This window comes from Panthera onca, chromosome C1, assembly GCF_046562875.1.
Source record: "Panthera onca isolate mPanOnc1 chromosome C1, mPanOnc1 haplotype 2, whole genome shotgun sequence".
In the NCBI taxonomy this organism is placed as follows: Eukaryota; Metazoa; Chordata; class Mammalia; order Carnivora; family Felidae; genus Panthera; species Panthera onca.
This window is the reverse complement of record NC_138346.1, coordinates 38787286-38808462: the sequence shown is the minus strand read 5'-3', so window position 1 is coordinate 38808462 and position 21177 is coordinate 38787286. Positions and strand designations below refer to the sequence as shown.

Sequence of the window (21177 nt, the reverse complement as noted above, 5' to 3'; positions counted from 1 at the left end):
ATACATAATTTTTAAAAAGATCAATACAAGCTATATTTTAGCCAGAGAAAAATACTAGCCGAACTTTTATTCACCAATTCTACCTCTAAAAATTTACCCTTACAAAAATAATATTTACTAAGACATACCTATAGAAATATTTATTTTAACCCTACTTGTAATAGCAAACAAAACAAAAAGCCTCAACCAAATAAAAAGGGAATGATCCTTAATTACTAACAGGAACAGTATTAAAATGACACCAAATCTTATTAAAAGAAAAATACAGAAAAGACTATTACTTTTTTATTCTGAAAACAAAAAACTGGGATAGGAGGGGTTAAAGAAATTTGTCTAAGGACATAGGGCTATTAAATGGCAGGCCAAGATTTAAACCCCAGGTCTGCCTTATTCTACAATGTCTACAAACATCTGCCAGGATCAACTGAAAACAGGCTCGTAGAGCAAACAACCAGGCAATGAAAACTCAAATTTTATTGGAGAACTTTAAACATATGTATTAGTGAACTACTAATAGTATAATGAACCTCATGTACCCATCACCCAACTTCAAAAAGTATCAAGTGATGGCCAATCTTACTTCACCTATAATCCTATCCACTTCACTCCTTCTGTACTTTTTTTAAGTTTGTTTGTTTGTTTATTTATTTATTTTAAGAGAGAAAGTGAGCATAGGAGGAGTAAAGAGAGAAGGAACAAGGGAGAATCCCAAGCCGTCTCCATGCTGTCAGTGCGGAGCCCGACGTGGGGCTTGAACCGGTGAGATCATGATTGTGCCAAAATCAAGACTAAGTCACTCAACTGACTGAGCCACCCAGGTGGCCCTCCTTCCGTACTTTTTGGAAACAAATCTTATTAGACATCATATATTTTAAGGGCCAAATTAAAAAAAAAAATCATTATATCCTAACAAGTAAACCTGATAATTAAGAAAACAAATATAGTACTTGCATATAAACTACATCTGCATACAAACCATAATTACTCTACAGTTATAGCTTTAACTTTAGGAACAGTCAAAATAATTAGAAATAAAGAACATGTTTCAGGCATCAAAGAAAGAGTGATAAAGACTAGGAAGAGATGTAAGAAAAAGGAAGATTGAACTACTATACCTGGATTTTATTGAAACGGTGTGAGTATTTCCAAGAATTGCCATAGTTGGAATAAGGATAAATGCCAAAGGTTTACATGGATCAGGACTAAGTTTAAAGTAATACCTACATCAAAGAGAAAAAACAAAAACAAATCAACAAAGTATACTCAATCATTTTATTTTTTTAATTTTTTTTTTTAACGTTTATTTATTTTTGAGACAGAGAGAGACAGACCATGAACGGGGGAGGGGCAGAGAGAGAGGGAGACACAGAATCGGAAGCAGGCTCCAGGCTCTGAGCCATCAGCCCAGAGCCCGACACGGGGCTCGAACTCACAGACCGCGAGATCGTGACCTGAGCTGTAGTTGGGACGCTTAACCGACTGAGCCACCCAGGCACCCCACGACCTGAGCCGAAGTCGGCCGCTTAACCGACTGAGCCAATCATTTTAAATTATCAGAATCAAACAAATTAATTAAATTTCAGAATACTGCATTGATATGAGAGCTCTAAACAGCTCATGAAATTTTTGATAATTTTTGCTATAGATCATCTTTATACCTAAGGTTTTATATTGAGAATTATGTTCAGAAACTACTAAGGGAAATGAAAATATCCAATATGGGAGCACTTCCTTTTATTTTTATAAAGTTTATTTATTTTGAGAGTGTGTACATGTGAGGGGGAGGGGCAGAGAGAGAGAGAGAGAGAGAGGGAGAGAGAGAGAGAGAGACAGAGTCCGTCCCAAGCAGGCTCTACACTGGCAGCATGAAGCCCAATACAGGGCTTGATCCCACGAGCAGTGAGATCATGACCTGAGCTGAAATCAACCGACTGAGCCACCCATGCACCTCAGCACTTTTTTAATAATAGGTATAGGGGCACCTGGGCGATTCAGTAGGTTGAGCGTTGACTTGGTTTCAGTCAGATCATGATCTCGCAGTTCCTAAGTTTGAGCCCCACTCTGGGCTCTGCACTGACAGTGTGAAGCCTGCTTGGGATCTCTCTTTCCCTCTCTCTCTGCCCCTCCCCTGCTCACTCACTCCGTCTCTCTCAAAATAAATGAACTTAAAAAAATTTAATAATAGGTACATGTAAAAAAAAAAAAATAGGTACATGTATATCTGAAAGGTCATACAGAAATAATGTTTTTATAAAACAAGTTATTCAAAATATATTAAGGCTGCTCTAGTTTATAAAAAAGATGAAAAAAATGAAGATTTATATAAATTGTCTCTTATTTTCTTTTAAATCTAAATTCTCATTTCTGGCATTTACTGACAGTGAGACATCTATAGCCTTTTAGAATCATAAATTTATGCTCCTCAAATAATTTTCTCCCCAAACCTTTGAACAAAAAACTCTGGATCTTGACTAAAATTAGGGACAAAGGAAGAATATTAACATCTGGTAACCTGTTGATTTATCAAACTTTGACTTTTCAAAAAATATACTTTCAGTATTTAGATAATTTGAAATGTTTATATTGTTTCTAAAAACTATATTGAGTAGAAGTTCAATTATTGGATGATGTGGCCTATTTTTCAAAAACAAATTATAACTAAATATTCTAGAAACAATCTTAGAAGGCATCTCAGACTCTGATTTAACCTAGAATAGTTACCATGTGGCAAGGCAAACGATGGTCATTTAGTTTAATGTTTGGTGCTCATTAGAAAAGTACACTTTTTTTTCATTATTTCCAATATTTTTAAATGTAAGCATTTTCTTCTTCCCCAATTTAAGGAAACATAAAACTGATCATGAATTGAAAAATACTTAAAGCACTACCATTATGAATACCTTGGGTCAGCAAAGCAAAGCACATTTTCACATATGTCTAGACTCACAGAAGGTTAAAGGTAAAATAAATAAAACACAATTCCCTCTTTTGGGCAGATTTTGAGGAAGTTTATATTCTCACAGTAAGGGAAAAAAATGTGATTGTATTGAAAATAAATTTCAGGTGATATATAGCTTCCTGTTCTTGAGGACGTTTGATGGATCGTTAGGAATCTGGCAAGTCTCTACTTACAGACATTTATTGTTTTAACCACATAAATTATAATTATATAAATAAAACGCACCTGAGATTCTTTAACCAGTAAATTAAAGATGGCATGCTGAGTAATACAATCCATGTTAATAAGTTAATCACAGTATTGTGCATACGAAGACTATCTTCAGCATCATTGGCAGATAAATGAAGATAGTGTACTGTAGAGTCTTTATGGTGATTTGATTTTTTTTCATTTCTTCTAGAGTGTTTGAGATTCTACAAAGCAATAAAGTAAAAATACTAAGGTATTGCATAAAATTTAAGTTTATTATTTTACTTAGAATCACTCCATTATTTAACAGCTAAATAAACACATCTATTACCAAACTGATATAAAATACTTTGCTCAAAGTATAAATTACCTTGCTCAAAAGTAATCTAAAGTGGTTATCATTATAAAACTTTTGTTCCTTTGACTTGCTATTTCCACTGCTGAGAATGTATCTTCTAAGTAATTACTTAAAATTTAAAAGATAATTTGTAACAATAAAAATGACATTTACTGACAAAGATCAATTTAAAATTAGACAATCTAATTTCTAGGTTCACTTATCTTAAAATTATTTAAATTCATGACATCTTTTTTTAAGCACTGTAAAATCCTAACTTAAAAAAAAACACAAAACAATTTTTTTATTCCCTCATGTTCTTTTATATTAAAGTGATGTAGAGCTTTGAAAATAAAACTTACCACAGTCTGGCTATTTTTAAAAGTTGCTAGGCTGGCTTGCAGATGAACAATCTAAGAAAAAGAAAAAACTGTTTAATTTCACTTTTATTTTGAAACAAAAAACAACCATTTTTATTACAATTGAGAAGTATTATAATCTGAAATTTAAAGAAATCTAGAAAACTAAAAACACACTTAAACATTTACAAACAGTCTTTCAGAAAAGGTAAATAATAACTACACATACTTGCTATCATGGATTAAAAAAGAGAAAAAAAAATAAGAACAAACTTTCAGAGTATGATAGGGCCAGGATATATTGTTATACCTCCTATATTCTGTGAGACTATATTTGAATAATGCTTTGCTCTAGAAGCTTCATGTCCTGTGAGTAAAATATTTGATTATCTTCATTATAGCATAAGGAATTTAACATGTTTCACACATTCCACATCACTGAAAATCTGAACTTGGTGAAATGTTTATAAGAACCTGAGAAAATCTTTTAATTGGCTATGTTTGCTTAAGCTAAGTATTTGAGAAAATTTTGCTTACTGGATCAATTATTTGCAACATCCAATTTGAAAAGCTAAAAATATCATATTTATAAATCAAAGCAGTAAACAGATTTTTCTGATAGACAAAATTCCTTTGGAAAACTGAAAATAAATTGTATTAGTGTTAAAAACAGACATAAGTCAACTTTGTTTAAAAAAGGAAAAAAAAGATGATCCATTCTGTTATCAACCGTCTCTACATAAGCCTCATGTGGAGAGTATGCAGTTGTATAACCTAGATTTTCCTGCAAAGCTGTCAGCCTTCTTGGAAGTGTTTTTTGGTTTCCCAGTAAAATTATCAGACTATTTTATCCTTGCCTTCTGATTCTCCAGCAACATCTGTTAACATTCTACATTATCTCAGTACATTTGAAAGCTTGATCCCACTGACATAATTTTTTGTTTACTACCCGTGTTTAAAGAGGTGTGAATAAAAACTGCTCTAGTAAAATATTTTTTAAAAAGCTAACATTACTTGTAAGAGCAAGAAGCAATGTGAAACAGGTTACATCTTCTTCCCCCTTTTTTTAAATACACTAACCAAACTCAGATTAATAATTTCAGCTTTACAGTGAACTACGTATTTTAAATAACCAAGATGTTTAAAAAAGCCTTTTACACTTAAGCCTGTTAGAGAATAGAAGGTTACTACAGCTGTAATTAAAATTTTTGTTAACAACACCAAAGGAAATTCTATGCCTGCCTGACCCAAAGCCCAGCCATTCTGACTTCAGTGATGTGACATACCTTAAACACATAATAAAGATAAGTAAGAAGTATGGCAAATGCTCCACAAGTTGTCCAACTAACTATGATCAAAACAGTGGTCAAAAAGGGCAAGTCTAGTGATATCATCTTGGTATCTTTAGGAAGTTCGGGGGGCCTGGAAAAAATAAGAATAAAGCTTTTACAAGTATATTAACAGCTATTTACATGGTCACATATAAGAAGAAAACAATTCAGTACTCTGCCAGGCTCTCCTGCTTATTAATATGCAAGTACCATACGGTAAGCAGTAAAATGTTTTTTCATAAAGGCAAGGGATGACACATATTTGATTGTAAATTCTGTAATACACTGTGATAGCTCCTCTTTCACTTAGATACACTATGGCTGATACTAAGAAAAAAACGTTGCTACAAATAATCATTAATAATAGGCTCTCTGCCATGTATTTCTGATGTTGATTAAGAGGAAAAACAGTTTTCTATTTCTTAAAGTCTTGAGATCACTCAGACAATGTGATGCTAGTAGTGTCTGAAGCATCTCAGAAGGGTGAAGGAAGAAGGCAGACCATAATCCCCTCTGTGACAGTAAATCATATAATATGTCTGGTGAGGAGCAGTGGCAATGGAAACTAGGTCAGTGGTTTATCAGAAAAGCCTACCAGTAACTTCAAACTTTGTCTATGGGCCTGTAATAAAACTCTAGGCAATGTTTTTGGAATTTTTATGCATTTCACCTAATCTGATCTTAAGTATCTTGACTGGAATCTATTGCCCCCAGGTTTGACTGAAAGTTAGCATATAAAAGCACTGCCAGAGAAACACTTCTTCCTTGGAAAGATTTACAGCCATAAACATTAAAACTACTTCTGTAATCTGTCAATATTTTTTTTAAGTAATGTCAACCCACAATATGTGGCTCTAACTCGTGACCCCAAGCTGAAGAGTTACACACTCTACCAATTGAGCCAGCACAACATCCCTCTGTCAAACTTTTTTGATTAACTCTTGGCATTAAGGTCTAACTCAAATATAGCATTTATCTTGCGATAATATATTTTTAACAAAAGTTTTATTTAGATATAGCTTTGAACATTAATCCATGTTTTTCTAGTCATACATCTTTCCTTAGAAATTACAGTTTAGTGAAAGCAAATTAATATTGAGGATCCTTATCAAAATATAATTTTTTCCTTAAGAGCAATGAGAAAGCTTTTGGTCATTCTTTACCTTTTCAAAGCTAGCCACAATGAAGAAAGGAGTCTCACAGATGTAGAAGAAAGTAGACCACCCCAGTAGGCAGTACATGTTCCAAACAGAAAGAGAACCAAGGATACAAGGGGGAAACACATACTCTGACTAGTTAAAACGATGGCATCTAATTCTGGCAACAATAACACATCCCATAATTCCTTAAACCATTTATATCTGTGGATAGAAGAAAACATACAATAAAAGCAAAAAAAAAAAAAAAAATCAACAACTTTCAAATATTTAATATCTGAGGTGTTTGACCATTTACTACAGTCCCCAAAGTTCAATGATACTCAATTCATAATTATACTGAAAAACACATTTCAATTCCTTGTAGAGAAAAAGTCATTTATCTTCCAAGTAAGTCTACTGATCTTCAAGGATCTGAATCCTGAGTCTCAATGTAACTCCACTGCTCTCTATTGATCATTGTAATGAAGTAACAAGTGATCTTTTTTTTAGGTTAGAAACCAACAATTGTCATGACAGAAGAAAAGAGATCTAAGTATATTGGTTCTTAACCAGAAAACCCACAAAATGTGAGTAAATTAAAAAAGGAATGTTAAGTGTGGTAGAGAGATCCAAAATATACTTGTATGGGAAGAAAAAGTGATCCAAGACATCATTTCATCAATACTCTATAATGGTTTGTGTTCATGAATCTGGGATACTCAGGAGATCATGGACCATGTACATCCATTTGCAAATGTTAAAAGTCTGGTATATTTACAGACTAAGTTTCTACAATTGATATATATATATATATATATATATATATATATATATATATATATATATATATATAATTTTAAAACCTTTGAATTGGTTATAGTATTAAAGTAAATGTTGATATACCAATTAGGCCTCTGCCTAAGAGAAAAACCTCATTTAATAAAACATATTTTTATGAAAATTTATATTATGTTATGGGGCCAAACATGTTTTATATATATAAAACAATTAAAATCATTTTCACAGATAATAAAACTTACCCCAACAGAAACTTAATCATAAGTACAAAAGGATCAACTTTATATGGCTTGGCTTGTTTATCCAACATAGTAGCATATTCTAAGCAATGACCTGGTGATTAAAAAAAAAAATTATATGTAGTAAAGAATTCATAGTGATTAAGTATAGACTATCATATACTGACTGCATTACCTGTAAGAGCAATATATTTCTTGTTACAAAGCAAGGGTCATTACTATCAAAGACACTATCTTCAAAAGATTAAAAATCACTGTAATTCAACAGATCTCATACAAGAGGACACAATCACTTGTTAAACAGCTTCAGGAAGCCAAAGCTGGGGTTTCACCACTTGTATTTTCACAAAGCTCCAAAGGTGATTTAAAAAAAACAACAACTCTATAGAGATATGATTCTTATACTACACAATTCATTCAAAATATATGCAGTTCAGTGGTTTTAAGCATTCACAGATATGCCTTCCTCACCACAATCAGTCTTAGAATATTTTCATTACTCCCAAAACAAACTTTGTTCCCTTAACTGTCACCTCCAATGTCTCCTTATTCCCAGGCAACAACTAATATCTTTTCTGTCTTTATAGACTGGCCTATTCTGAACATTTCATATAAATGAAACCATGTAATATGTGGTCCTTTATGATGGGATTTCACTTGGCATGTTTCCAAGATTCATCCATGTTGTAGCACCTATCAGCACATTTTATTTATCCATTTATCAGCTGATAGATATTTGGGTTGTTTCCACTTTTTGGATATTATTAACAGTGCTCCTGTGAACATGTATGTACAAGTTTAGTATGGGTGTACGTTTATATTTTTCGTGTAACTAGGAGTACAGTTCCTGAGTCATACTGTAACTGCCAGACTACTCTCCAAAGCACCTATACCATTTTACATTCCCAACAACAGTGTATGAAGGTTAAAATGAATACTAAAGGTAGACTTGAAATTGTAAGTTGCTGAAAGGGAATGAGTAGCTGGAGAAGGATTTGGCAAGATGGAAATGGTAACGGTTATTTCTGGACAGCTTTTACGTATTTTGGTCCTACTCTCTTCCTATCTCTTACTATCCAAGCCCAACAAGTGTGTGAGGGCCTTACAAAGTAGGCTCCTGGGAAACTATTCTAATTGCAACAGACTAGGGAAGGTTTTGTGCAATGTAGTGTCTATTCTGTATTTGCCTCTCCAGATCCATTCCATCGCCACCCTTTACTTTGCTCTGAATTCTGGGAGGCTGACTTCGGTTCAGTGAATGATAGGCACTGGAAGATAAGAGGAAATAAGGTTAGTGTATTTACTTCCCCATCTTTCTCCCTGCTGACAGTGGCTGGAGCTGCAGTAATGCTGCCCTCTCGTATAGCTCTCTCTAGGCTTGCTCCCTCTCTTGCCCTAGTCCTGAGGAGTATCAGATGGATCTGCTGCTAATCTGGCATTTTATCATTTCTTGTTGGTTTCCCCTAACCCATCACATACCTTTCAAATAGTCCCTTTATTAAGATTAACTCTCAATTATTCCATTCAGTGTGCCAGAACCTAACTGATACAGCTGATAACAGCCCAAATATGCTGAATGCCTACTATGTGCTTGACACTATGTTAGGCACCAGGAATGGAATGAAGAACAAAATCCCCATCAGTGAGACTCCACCTGTTAAGACCTCCTCAGAAGAGAGGAAAAAACTTCAGACACAAAAGTATCTTTTCCTTACTGGAAAAGCCCAGTAAGGAATCTTCTTGGGTATTTCCTAAAACTAGAGGATCTCAAACCCTTGTAAACTTAAGAGATAGGTCATAAATTTTCAAGAAATTGAGGTATTCCTTAACCACATGACAGATAAATTAAGTAGAAATGAAGCACTAAAGAAGAAAGGGAGAGAGGAGGAATAGAAACATTCTTACCTGTTGAGAAAAGAGAGTATAACTGTCCTCCATAAGCAAGAAGGATACTAGATGTAACATAAGCAGGAAGAGCTCCACCATGAAATCTAACTACCTAGAAAACAGGCAAATCAAAAGGCAACTTTTGAATATTCGTGTTAATGAAATAAATGTACTTTCACATGAAATAAAAATGTCTTTCTTCACTTTTTATCTTTCCTGACATTGCCACAGAGGTATACTTCCAGTAATGGATACCAAAACTCTAAGTAAAATAAATGTTAAGAATATACAGCATGCTAGAAACATGTTATCAGATTTTTTCATAAAGGTGTAACAAAAAATATATATAATTAAGCAGCATATGTATGTTACAAAGTTTTCTTACAAGGTACATTTGGTGAGCATGTATTTAATGTTTCAGGTTTGATACTAAACATTTTATATGCATTATCTCATGTTCTCCTCCCAAAAATCCTTTGAGGTAATTCTTATCCCTGTTTTACAAATGAAGAAATTCAGGCACAGGGAGCCCAAGTAACTTGCACAATTAAAAACATAAAAGACAAGCAAATTACTCGTTAACTCAATGTTCTCATCAGTAAAATGGAGGCAACAGCAGTACTTACCTTATAGGTGTTTTCAGGTTTAAAGATGTTCATTTGTGGAAAGCATTTAGAATATTAACTTAAACATGAAAAGCTATCAAAAAATATTAGCTATTATAGGCATACCTCATTTTATTGTTTTGCTTCATTGTACTTTGCAGATAATTGTGTTTGTGTTTTGTTTTTTTTCTTACAAATTGGAGGTTTGTGGCAACTGACACTGAGGAAGTTTACTGGTACCATTTTTCCAACAGAATTTGCTCACTTGGTGTCTGTCACTTTTGATAATTCTCACAATATCTCAAACTTTTTCATTATTATGCTTGTTATAATGATCTATGATGATTAATGACGACTCATGGAAAGCTCAAATAATGGTTAGCACTTTTTAGCAGCAATAAAGATTTAAAAATTAAGGTATGCATAGTTTTTTTAGACATAATACCATTACACACTTAATGGGCTGCAGTATAGTGTAACCATAACTTTTATATGTACTTTTATGTCATTTGACTTGCTTTATTATAATATTTGCATTATTGTGGTGGAACTTAACTCACAACTCCAAGTATAAGCCTATTAATATTTCTTGAATAGGGAGCTGTTTAAGGGGGGAAGGGAGGGATGAGCTGTTTTTATGTAAATGGAACTAAAGTCAAAAATTATTCATAGATAAATGACTATGAAAATCTAATTTATTTGGTCTTTCCCAATTTAGAAAGTGTTCCATCAATGTACTGCGCTCAATGTGCTTGGCACTGGGAATATAAGGGTGAGCACTAAGGAGTTTACAATGTAGTGACTTTGCTGTAATCTCATTAACAATTTAACACTTCAGTATCATTAGGTGCTTTAACTTCAAAGTCCTGGAGTTTTAAGGACAGATGAGGCAAGGGAATTCCAGGGTATTCATTTACTCACTTAGCCACTGACATTTAAACAAATTCAAGTCTCACCCTCAGAACAGTGACAACACCTTCCCTTCACTCTACTCCCCTTCTCTCTCTAGTTACTGCCTTTTTCTTCCCTCTCGTTGCTAAACTTCTCAAGAGCTTGATGTGCTATCTCTCCTCTTTATCTACTCACTCCTAATCTTTTGCTTGCATATACCAAAATAACACTAATGCTCCATGGACCCTTTTTCTGAGGTATGCCTGTATAAGGCTTTTAGGTCCTTTAGTGTCTTTGGAAATTGTGTGGAATGGGATTTAACTCAGAGACTAAATTCATAACCATTATGTTAGTGCCTCAAGACATTCTATCAGCTAATCTAATTTCTATAAAAATATATAAATACAACAAAAAGAAAGTGTTAAATTCTTTTAATGTTAAAGTTTTATTTTTTCAGCATAAAAAAGATTTATTATTCTCTGTAAGCACCTTTTAATGTTGAAGTTTTAAAAGAAATTTACCTTAAAGCATGTTCTCCAACCACCGTATTAAAAAAAAAAAAAATGTACAGACTCTCCTGGCAATCTGATGAAAGCCATGGAAATGCATGTTTACACAAAATGGCATGTAAAATTTCAAGAAGCTCAAGGTCTCCCTGAATCTCCTTCATGGATTTCCAGGTTAAGATTAGAAAGACTCAAAAATAAAACCCCACTTACTGCCTATACTCATAATTTACAATTATAACTTTGAGTGGAAGGAGAGGAGTTGAGCAAAGGGGAAAAGGTCATTTTTCTATTACTAAGTGATACTCAATGCCTGCTAATGACATGCTAGGAAATATATAGCATTCTTTAATTATCAATAGCATAGAAGGAAAGTTAAGCAGCATTCAGCCTTAGAGTCAGACTCCTGGGTTTAGACTATAGCTCTGCCTCTCACTAGCGCTGTGTCCTTGGGCAAGTTACTTTACCCCTCTTTTTCTCTGTCTTTATTAGTAAAATGGAGATAAACAGCACTTATCTCACAGGGAGTTTGAGGCTTAAATGTGTTCATCTGTATGAAGTATTTGGAATAGTAACTGGCACACATAGGTGGATCAGAAAATATTAGCTGTTATTATTAACCTTTAATGCTCTTCACTATCTTTGGAAATCTTCTAAGACTTCTTATATAGTATTCTGAATATAACAGTTCTTTGTAGTGACTGTCATTGTTGAGTATTAAGTATTATACTGGGCCACAGATATAGCTCATATAAAATATAATCCAACAATCCTAAATTGGCTTTCATGGATCATATTTAAATTGTAGACATGGTTCATTTGGTTTAGTATTTGGCACAGTATTTCTTTACATTTCAAATTAGAGGCCAACATTAAAAAAATTTTTAAAAAGGGGCACCCTGGGTGGCTCAGTCAGTTAAGCATCTGACTTCCGCTAGGTCATGATCTCTCCGTGAGTTCAAGCCCCATGTTGGGCTCTGTGCTGACAGCTCAGAGTTTGAAGTCTCCTTTGGATTCTGTGTCTCCCTCTCTTTCTCTATTCCTCCCCCACTTGCACTCTGTCTCTCTCTCTCTCTCAAAAATAAATAAAGATTATGGGGCACCTGGGTGGCTCAGTCAGTTAAGAGTCCGACTTCAACCTGGGTCATGATCTCACGGTCCGTGAGCTCAAGCCCCACGTCAGATTCTGTGTTGACAGCTCAGAGCCTGGAGCCTGCTTCAGATTCTATGTCTCCCACTCTCTCTGCCCCTCCCCTGCTCATGCTCTGTCTCTTTCAGTCTCAAAAATGAATAAATGTTAAAAAATAAAGATTAAAAAAATTAAAAATTTTTTTAATCTAAAAATCCAGACTTCCAACTTCTCTTAAAACCTAAAGATTTGGCAACATTAGACTTTATTCCTACACCAAAATGATTTACTAATTTATATAATTCTGTTGAGAAAGTAACTTCTGGTTTATTTTTTGTCCTCTCTTTCATTAGAGTAGACTAAAGAGTATGTAAATAATTTTCCTTTTTCTGGAAAAAAAATTAATTTTATGGAAAACTGTCTAATCAGAAGTTAAAGATTCTCTCAAGCAAGCTTTCTCTTTATTCTTCTTCTCAGTCTTCTTTGAATCAGCAACACTGAAAATATGTATGAATGATAAATACAACTTCAATTCATTCTCCTGTTCTCAAGCTAAATTTTTAAACAAACATGAAGAAAGAGCATCTGGTATCTTTCCAGTAATCTGAGGACTTAATTACCACAAATTCTTTGACATTTAAAAAAAGTATCCACCATTGATTCTGTAACACCTACATATCTTGTTTTTTTAGATAAATTTCCATGCCTAAGCAAGAATACTAGCATATTCTTCTTTGGTGGACAGATAATTATGCTTTGCTATCAAGTATCAAGCTAACTTGACTTTTTTGGTCACTAATCTGAATTATGAGCCACGGGGATGATATGGGTAAGAGAGTATGTTGTAGACTCAGCCTATATCACTGTATACACTAACATGCCTTCTGGACATACTAAATATACAACAGCATCAATTCTTCCCCTATATTCCTTAATTTTTCTTAATAAAGGTCCCCTAACAATCTAGAGTATTTCTTAGAACTATCATCCATGATGCTATTTTCCAATTTATACCAACATTTAATCTTCTCTTCCTAATGTAGCACATTGTACACATTAACTTACAATTTTCTAATGATCGATCACAAATTTAAAAATAATTACAATCTAGCTCTCACCAGGTTGCTGTGAGAATCAGATGAGATAATGCATGTAAAAAATTTTTGAATTTAATTTTGGTTTGTAAATTTTATAAATATAGAATGAGTTAAGTCTTAAAAATTCTGCTCTGCCCGAATTACAAAACACAAGAGACCAAAAAATAAAGTAAAATTAATAGAGGGCACAAAAAAATTTTAGTCAATTTTAAAACCACTATATAATTTTTCTAATCAATACTATTATTTATGTTATACATAAATATAACAGGTTATACAATTCTGCAAATTATAATGATGCTGAAAAATTTAGTAGCTCTGTTACTTGATAAGTTATTTCTATAACACTATTCGCTTATGAATTATACTCAACAAAAGAATTTAAAATATTTCAACATGTTTCTATTTATTTATTTATTAAAGATTATTTATTTTGAGAGAGTGAGCACATGTGTGAGTCGGGGAGGAGCAGAGAATGAGGGAGAGAATCCCAAGCAGGCTGTGCACTGTCAGTGCAGAGCCTGACATGAAGTTCACTCTCACGAACCAGGAGATCAAGACTTGAGCTGAAATCAAGAGCTGGGCACAACCCGACTGAGCCACCCAGGCACTCCAACATATTTATTTTTAATATAATTTACTTTTTATTTTTTACAAACTAAGCACACACAACATAAAAAGTCATTTGAAAATGTTTGTTTATATGAGAGCCTAAAATTTTATTGGATTATGACTTACAGCACAGTATGAGCAACATAAGATCTTTATAAGACATTCATTTAGCCAAAAATATTAGTTTGTTTGCAAATCAAGAATCAGCTCTCAATTCTTAGGAATGAAACCATCACCTTAAAGCCAGGGGTGGCCAACTATGACCTATCTGTGAAGAATGGTTTTTGGATTTTATTAAAGCAGGAGAAAGAAGGAAAAGGAAAAAGACTGGGGGTGGGGGGAGGAAGAAGCAACTGTAGCAGTAGCAGCAGCAAAAGACCATATTTGGTATGTTAAAATATTTCATTATCTGGCCCTTTTATAGAAAAAGTTTGTAACCTATGCCTCATAGTATCTATTTACAAGGCAATCAATAATCAACCAGGAATCTTACCTGTCCAAGAATTTGTGAAAAGGAAGTCTTAACTGTGACCTAGTTTAAAATAATCATAAAAAAAAGAGGTTATTTCTCCTAAACTCTTCTAGTTCACATTTTATTAAATTGAACACTTCTGCACATCTCTAAACACAATCGTTAATTTTTTTATAATAACCAACCTAAAGGCACTTACAGTCTTAAAAGGATCCTCTGAACCAGAAATTTTAATTTGCTATAAGTATAGTTTTATTATTCAATATATTTTCCTTCTAATTCTTTGATAATTGGATGAATGCTATGGTACATGTGATAGGTAACCCTTTACTAACTAGAATTTTTGATTAACCAGAATCTTAGTATTGGGTCATATAATCTAAAGGAATTTACTGATTGAGTCCAGAAGCTATACATATGTCTGAACAATTAAACACAAATTAAACTACTACATAACTGATATTTTAAAAACCTCAAACCTACAACTGTACAGCACTAAGTATAGTTAAGCTAAGCCAATTCTGAGTAAATTTCATAAAAACAAGTTTCACATGATATAAGACCAGGAACAAATGGAGTGTATTTGGTAAAATTTAAGCCAAAACAATGTATTAAAAAGAAATTCATCATTAATTACCTCTATTATAAATATACCCTTTTTGATATTAGCAAGTCTGGGAAAAGGAAATATGTATTTCATAAGGAAATTATAAAATGGCTATTTATAATACTGACTTTTTAAAAATGTAAAGTAGTTAAAAAATATTGACATTTTCAGAGTGTGCAGTACATGGAGCCAAATTATTATGCAATTCTCACTATCACTATTAGAACTGTGAAGACATGTTAAAAACCATTACAGCCCTACAAAATCCTTCAATGTTAGAAACAATGAAGATATCAAACCAGTAATAGATTCCATGAAATCTAAAATAACTCATAATTTAGGTTCAACTGAAACTTGTTGCTACGAACAGATTCTATTCATGTAACCTACCAATTCTAGTTTACCCCAAGAAAGTCAATTCTAATGAAGAATCCAAATAAGGTTGATTGAAAGGAATTGCATGGAAAGAAGTTATTTCACATAAACCGGAAACCACCATTAAATGTATATATACTTCAATCCCTTAAACCTGGAATCCTTAGAACCTGGCATATTTGGATACATAGGGACTCTTGTAGTTCATGAATCCATAAGGGTAAATGTTGCTCAAGTCTATTTCCCTTCTCTTATAGCAGAGATCTGTTGGTTGTTAAAACAAACACAATAGGCACTACATTGCACATTAATGACTAACAGATTTAAAAAGCTAATGAAAAGGAAAGAAGATTCTTAACCTTATCCAATAGAGCTGGAAACCAATACACATCATGTCAATTATTGCAGAAAAGCCGTGTCAGCTGATTTCATGATATTCTTCAATTTACAGAGGATTTTGGACTTTGGGTTTCTAAATTTAGAAGGTTAGTCTACAGTCTCAATTTTTTGCTTATTTTCTACTATTTATTAAGATGTATACTTTTAATAGTCCACCTAGGAAAATACTAGGGTGGTGCTAACAGGCAAAATGCAGAATATTTAAAGCATCATAAATGTCTATTTTGTATATTTACTGGTTTCCACATTGCCATATATCTGAGACTAATAAAAAAATATATTTCCTATTTATTCTATAACTAAATCTTAAAAATTAAGTAAACATACAACTTACTTCATACTGACAGTCTGAAGATGTGTACATTTTTAATAATGCTACCTGGCTCTCATTTTCTGGTTGAGCAATATGGAGTTTCAGAGAAATTTCTGTGGAAGATGGTACCCTGAAAAGATAATTCAAGTATCATTTCTCAAATACAAAATACTGTTAAATAACCATGGCTAAGTTAATCCTTGTACAACACAATGACAGAATGGAGAGGAAGACACATGTCAGACATGTTATTAAAAATGGGACACTTTTCCAATCCTATCACAGTCGTTTGCTCATTCAACTAGAAGAGAAGTTGGAGGATGGTCTAGGAAGGGGTTGATGTTCCAAGCAAGTAAGGTTTAAATTCTAGATCATTTAGGTAAGAATACTATGTTATCTTATGAGCGCAATGCTACATAAAGGATAGTTACATTTTATTAAGAGGCACTTAGTTTCACTAAAATTTCACTATGATTTAAATAAACAGAATATGTATTATTCAAAAACACCAAAGTTTAAGATAAATTCTTTAATATACTTACTGTGCAATAGTTAGTGAATCCTCATAAGACCAAGGAATATGAAGTTTATAGATACTAGTTATTTCTTCTGTGAAAACATAAAGGAAATACATGTTACTAACCTTATGTTACATTAAACGTTACATAAACTACTATAATACCTAACTAACTACAGTTACCCATTTCATAAAAAATAACCAGTCAGAATTATATCACATAAGAAATTATGGAGAATTATTAACTAATAATGTTTAATTAGACTTACAAAAGATATTAAAGCATATGGGAAATACTAAGAAACTGAAAAAAAGCTAAACCTGAATTACTATAGTGAGACAGAAAGATATACAGTATTTTTAAAAAATGTGGATATTTAAACTGATACAGTTGAAGATGCTTAGTGTTAACAAAGGGTCTGTGTTAAATCTGTTGGAAACATAAACAGTTTTTCTACTATCATTTATTTAATTTTAATTCACATAAATACACAAAATAATAAGCACTACAGAAAATTCAAGTAAAGACCTACTGATTCTTCAAATGACAATACTATTCTTCTCAGAAAATACACTTACCTTTTACTCCTGAGCACTTGCTCACTACGTTGATTTTAAAAGCTTGGTATATCTAATAAGCGTATGACCACAAAAACAAAAAAGTAAAAGTTTATTTGTTTGCTTAATTACATAGTAAAGTAAAATCAAATCCTTGTTATAATCAGGATAATTACCTGTCCAAAGTTTAGAAGTTCTATATTATAAAACAGGCCACTTGTATTTAATAACACTTTCCTTGAAGAGAGTCCTGTTGAATTGAAAGCACTGTATTACTTAGAACACCAAAGAATTTTTTTAAAAAGTACTGATTGCTTAATAATGCTAGCACATTTTTAATCTTAAAAAAGAGTTTAAAGATTTTCATTTCTGGTATGGAGGAGTGAACTAAAAATCCTATCCTCCTTCAATAAACTCTAGATAACATTTATAATGTATGTATTTTAAAAAGTCAAGTATAAATTTCCAATTTCAAAAAGGTATGCTTTCTTGGTAGATCTCTTAGAAGTTTGTTATCTTTAATGAGATGAGTGATTCAGAGTTTCCTTTTTACCAAAAATAAACAAACAAATAAATAAGGTGGGTGAGGGATAAAAATCTAAAGGAAAAGGAAGTTTCCTCTCTCAGGTAACAGATTCTTTAAACAAATGGAATACTAAAAAAATATATTTTAAGAATGGGTCATGCCAAAAGGGTAAGGAGCCAATCTAAAATGAGCTCTTAATATCCAATACTGGAACAACTTAAAAAAAAAATGTAATGACAGTATTAAATTATAATCCAATGAGCCTGGGTGGCTCAGTCGGTTAAGCAGCCGACTTCAGGTCATGACCTTGTGGTTCACGATTTCTAGTGCCATGTCTGAGGCCTGCTTTGGATTCTGTGTCTCCCTCTCTCTCTCTCTGCCCCTCCCCCGCTTGTGCTCTTTCTCTCTCTCAAAAATAAATAAAAACATTTAAATATAATAGAATGAATAAAGTAAATATCCATGGGTCACACTGACATAAATAAAAACTGAGTAAGTAAATAAATAGAGAAGGGACAACTTTACTTTCACAAAAATTATAATACAGAATACCAGTAATAATTGCCTCAGACTAGAAGAACCAGGGGTGCCTGATGGCTCAGTCGGTTAAGCATCTGACTTCGGCTCAGGTCATGATCTCGTGGTTCCTGAGTTTGAGCCACACATGGGACTCTCTGCTGACAATGCGGAGCCTGCTTGGGATTCTCCCTCTCCCTCTGTTTCTGCCCTTCTCTCTCTCTCTCTCTCTCAAAATAAATAAACTTAAAAAAAAAAAAAGGATGCTAAAATTAGTGGGTTATTTTGAAGATAAACAGGGTACTTAAATATTCTCAAAGTAGTCCCCCCAAGATATTTATTAAGTACAAAAAGGAAACGAGTAAATTTACAGTGGAGAAACCTGGCAGACACTACCTTAACCAAGTAATCAAGGTTAACGTTGCTAGTTATGTGTGCAATGATATGATACACTGAGATGTACACATCGCTTTGGTGATATGCTTGTTAAAAAAGCACAATCTTAATCTAATCATAAGAAAGCATCAGACAAATCCAAATATTTGATATTTGATATTCTATAAAACAACTGACAAGTACTCTTCAAAAGGTGTCAAAGTTATGAAAGACAAGGAAAACCTGAGGCACTATCAAGACTAGAAGAGATGATGGGGTGCCTGGGTGGCTCAGTCGGTTGAGCATCTGACTTTGGCTCAGGTCATTATGTCATGATTTGTGAGTTTAAGCCCCACATTGGGCTCTCCGCTTTGGACCCTCTGTCTCCCTCTCTGTCTCTGTACCTCTCCCATTCACGCTCTTCCCCTTAAAAATAAATAAACATTAAAAAAAAACAACAAAGACTAGGGGTGCCTGGGTGGCTCAGTCAGTTAAGCGTCTGACTCTTGGTTTCAGTTCAAGTCATGATCTCATGGTTCATCATTTAGAGCCCTGTGTCAGGCTCTGTGCTGACAGCTCAGAGCCTGGAGCCTGCTTCAGATCCTGTGTCTCCCCCTCTCTCTCTGCCCGTCTCCCTTTCACACTCTCTTTCTCTCTCTCAAAAATGGATAAACATTAAAAAAAAAAAAAAAAAGACTAGAGAAGATGAATAGGACATGACAACTGAATGCAGTGTGGGAACCTAGAGAACAGTGGTGGAAAAACTGATGAAAACCAAATAAAGCCTGTAATTGGTCAATACTATTGTACTAATTTCTTAGTTTTGAAAATTGTATTATTTATGTTAAGGTGAATGAAGGATATATAAAAATTTTGTGCTCTTTCTATAACTGTCCTGAGTGTTCAAAATTATTTCAAAATAAAATTTAAAAAAATATTTAGTTATGTGTATTTTACCACAGTAAAAAAAAAAGAAAAGAAAAGAAAAGAAAAGAAAAGAAAAGAAAAGAAAAGAAAAGAAAGGAAAAGAAAAGAAAAAGAAACCATAAAAGAATTAGAGAAATCTTAAAACTTCCATACGGCAGGCAGCTATTTATACCTTACAATAAACATTAAAAATTTTTTTTAATTTATTTTGAGAGAGAAAGAGCATGCACACAAGGGAGAGGCAGAGAGAATCCCAAGCAGGTCCATGCTGTCAGGGGCAGAGCCCACCATGGCGCTTGAACCCATGAACCATGAAATAATGACCTGAGCTAAAACCAAGAGTTGGGGGCTTAACCGACTGAGCCACCCAGATGCCCTAACTTATAAATAAACATTTTATTAAAAAGGCCAATATGGGGGCGCCTGGGTGGCTCAGTCGGTTAAGCGTCCGACTTCAGCTCAGGTCACGATCTCACGGTCCGTGAGTTCGAGCCCCGCATCAGGCACTGGGCTGATGGCTCAGAGCCTGGAGCCTGCTTCTGATTCTGTGTCTCCCTCTCTCTCTGCCCCTCCCCCGTTCATGCTCTGTCTCTCTCTGTCTCAAAAATAAAAATAAACGTTAAAAAAAAAAAATTAAAAAAAAAAAAAAAAAAAAGAAAAGAAAAAGGCCAATATGTAGTATAAATTCACGGAAGAACACACATACACACACACACACACACAATTACCAACAAATGTACATGATTAGGGAGAAAATTAAAGTTTCCATTTTCAAAAGATGCCTGCTGGCCCAGTATTAAATAAGAATCAGAACACTGAACCACATCATATATTTATTCTAAGAACTATACTTCAAACGCACAACATTTAATGTTACAGTCTCTCCATTACTGCAACTGACTGGCATAAAATAAATCACTGTTAAAAATAAAAGCAATTCTTAAGATTTCCAAAATCAAAGTACTTACCAAAGGAAAAAAGATGAGTTACAGGAAGCTGAATGGTTCTTGTCTCTTTTTTAAAGAATTCACAATCCACAACAAACTAAAATATAAAATATTGATTTATTAGAAAAAAATAGAATTAAATTTATAGTAAAATATCTTCACTTGATGTTTGAGTGGAAAATAAGTCTATAAACTAGCTTTGCAGAAGTTATTACCTATCACATTCTAACTCTGGCTATACTTAGATGGCCAACAATTACTCAAGGAGGGATACTAAACTAACAAAATCTGATGCACTATCTTAATTTCATAGACAAATTATTGGAGGATCATTTGTGTAACAGCTGATGTATAGCAGTTTTCTTCAGGTTACTTTTAGGTGTTCGTAGAAGGACTTTAAAGGATGGATCAAAGCATTAAGAACCAAGGTTAACTCAAGATTAATTAGAGATTTAAATAAAAATCTCTGAATACTTTCAAAGTCAAAAAGAAATGATTTTGTTACATTTACTTTTGTAAAAATCCCATATTTATTATGTATCTACAACACTTTAATTAGACTACAAA

The 21177-nt window shown here is 33.3% G+C and overlaps 1 protein-coding gene across 2 annotated transcripts in view; it reads right to left on the bottom strand.

Moving 5' to 3' along the window:
• Positions 1–21177, bottom strand: part of PGAP1 (post-GPI attachment to proteins inositol deacylase 1) — a 94420-nt gene that overhangs the window by 17817 nt on the left and 55426 nt on the right. For both annotated transcript variants that reach the window (XM_060622765.3, XM_060622766.3), the window contains 13 exons: positions 20632–20707; positions 17496–17569; positions 17341–17392; positions 16787–16853; positions 16266–16374; positions 14572–14610; positions 9257–9350; positions 7355–7445; positions 6339–6536; positions 5131–5266; positions 3848–3898; positions 3185–3372; positions 1116–1220 (listed from right to left, as the gene is read on the bottom strand). In XM_060622765.3, coding sequence (XP_060478748.1) covers positions 1116–1220; positions 3185–3372; positions 3848–3898; positions 5131–5266; positions 6339–6536; positions 7355–7445; positions 9257–9350; positions 14572–14610; positions 16266–16374; positions 16787–16853; positions 17341–17392; positions 17496–17569; positions 20632–20707 — 1280 coding nt within the window. The remainder of the gene's footprint in view (positions 1–1115; positions 1221–3184; positions 3373–3847; positions 3899–5130; positions 5267–6338; positions 6537–7354; positions 7446–9256; positions 9351–14571; positions 14611–16265; positions 16375–16786; positions 16854–17340; positions 17393–17495; positions 17570–20631; positions 20708–21177) is intronic.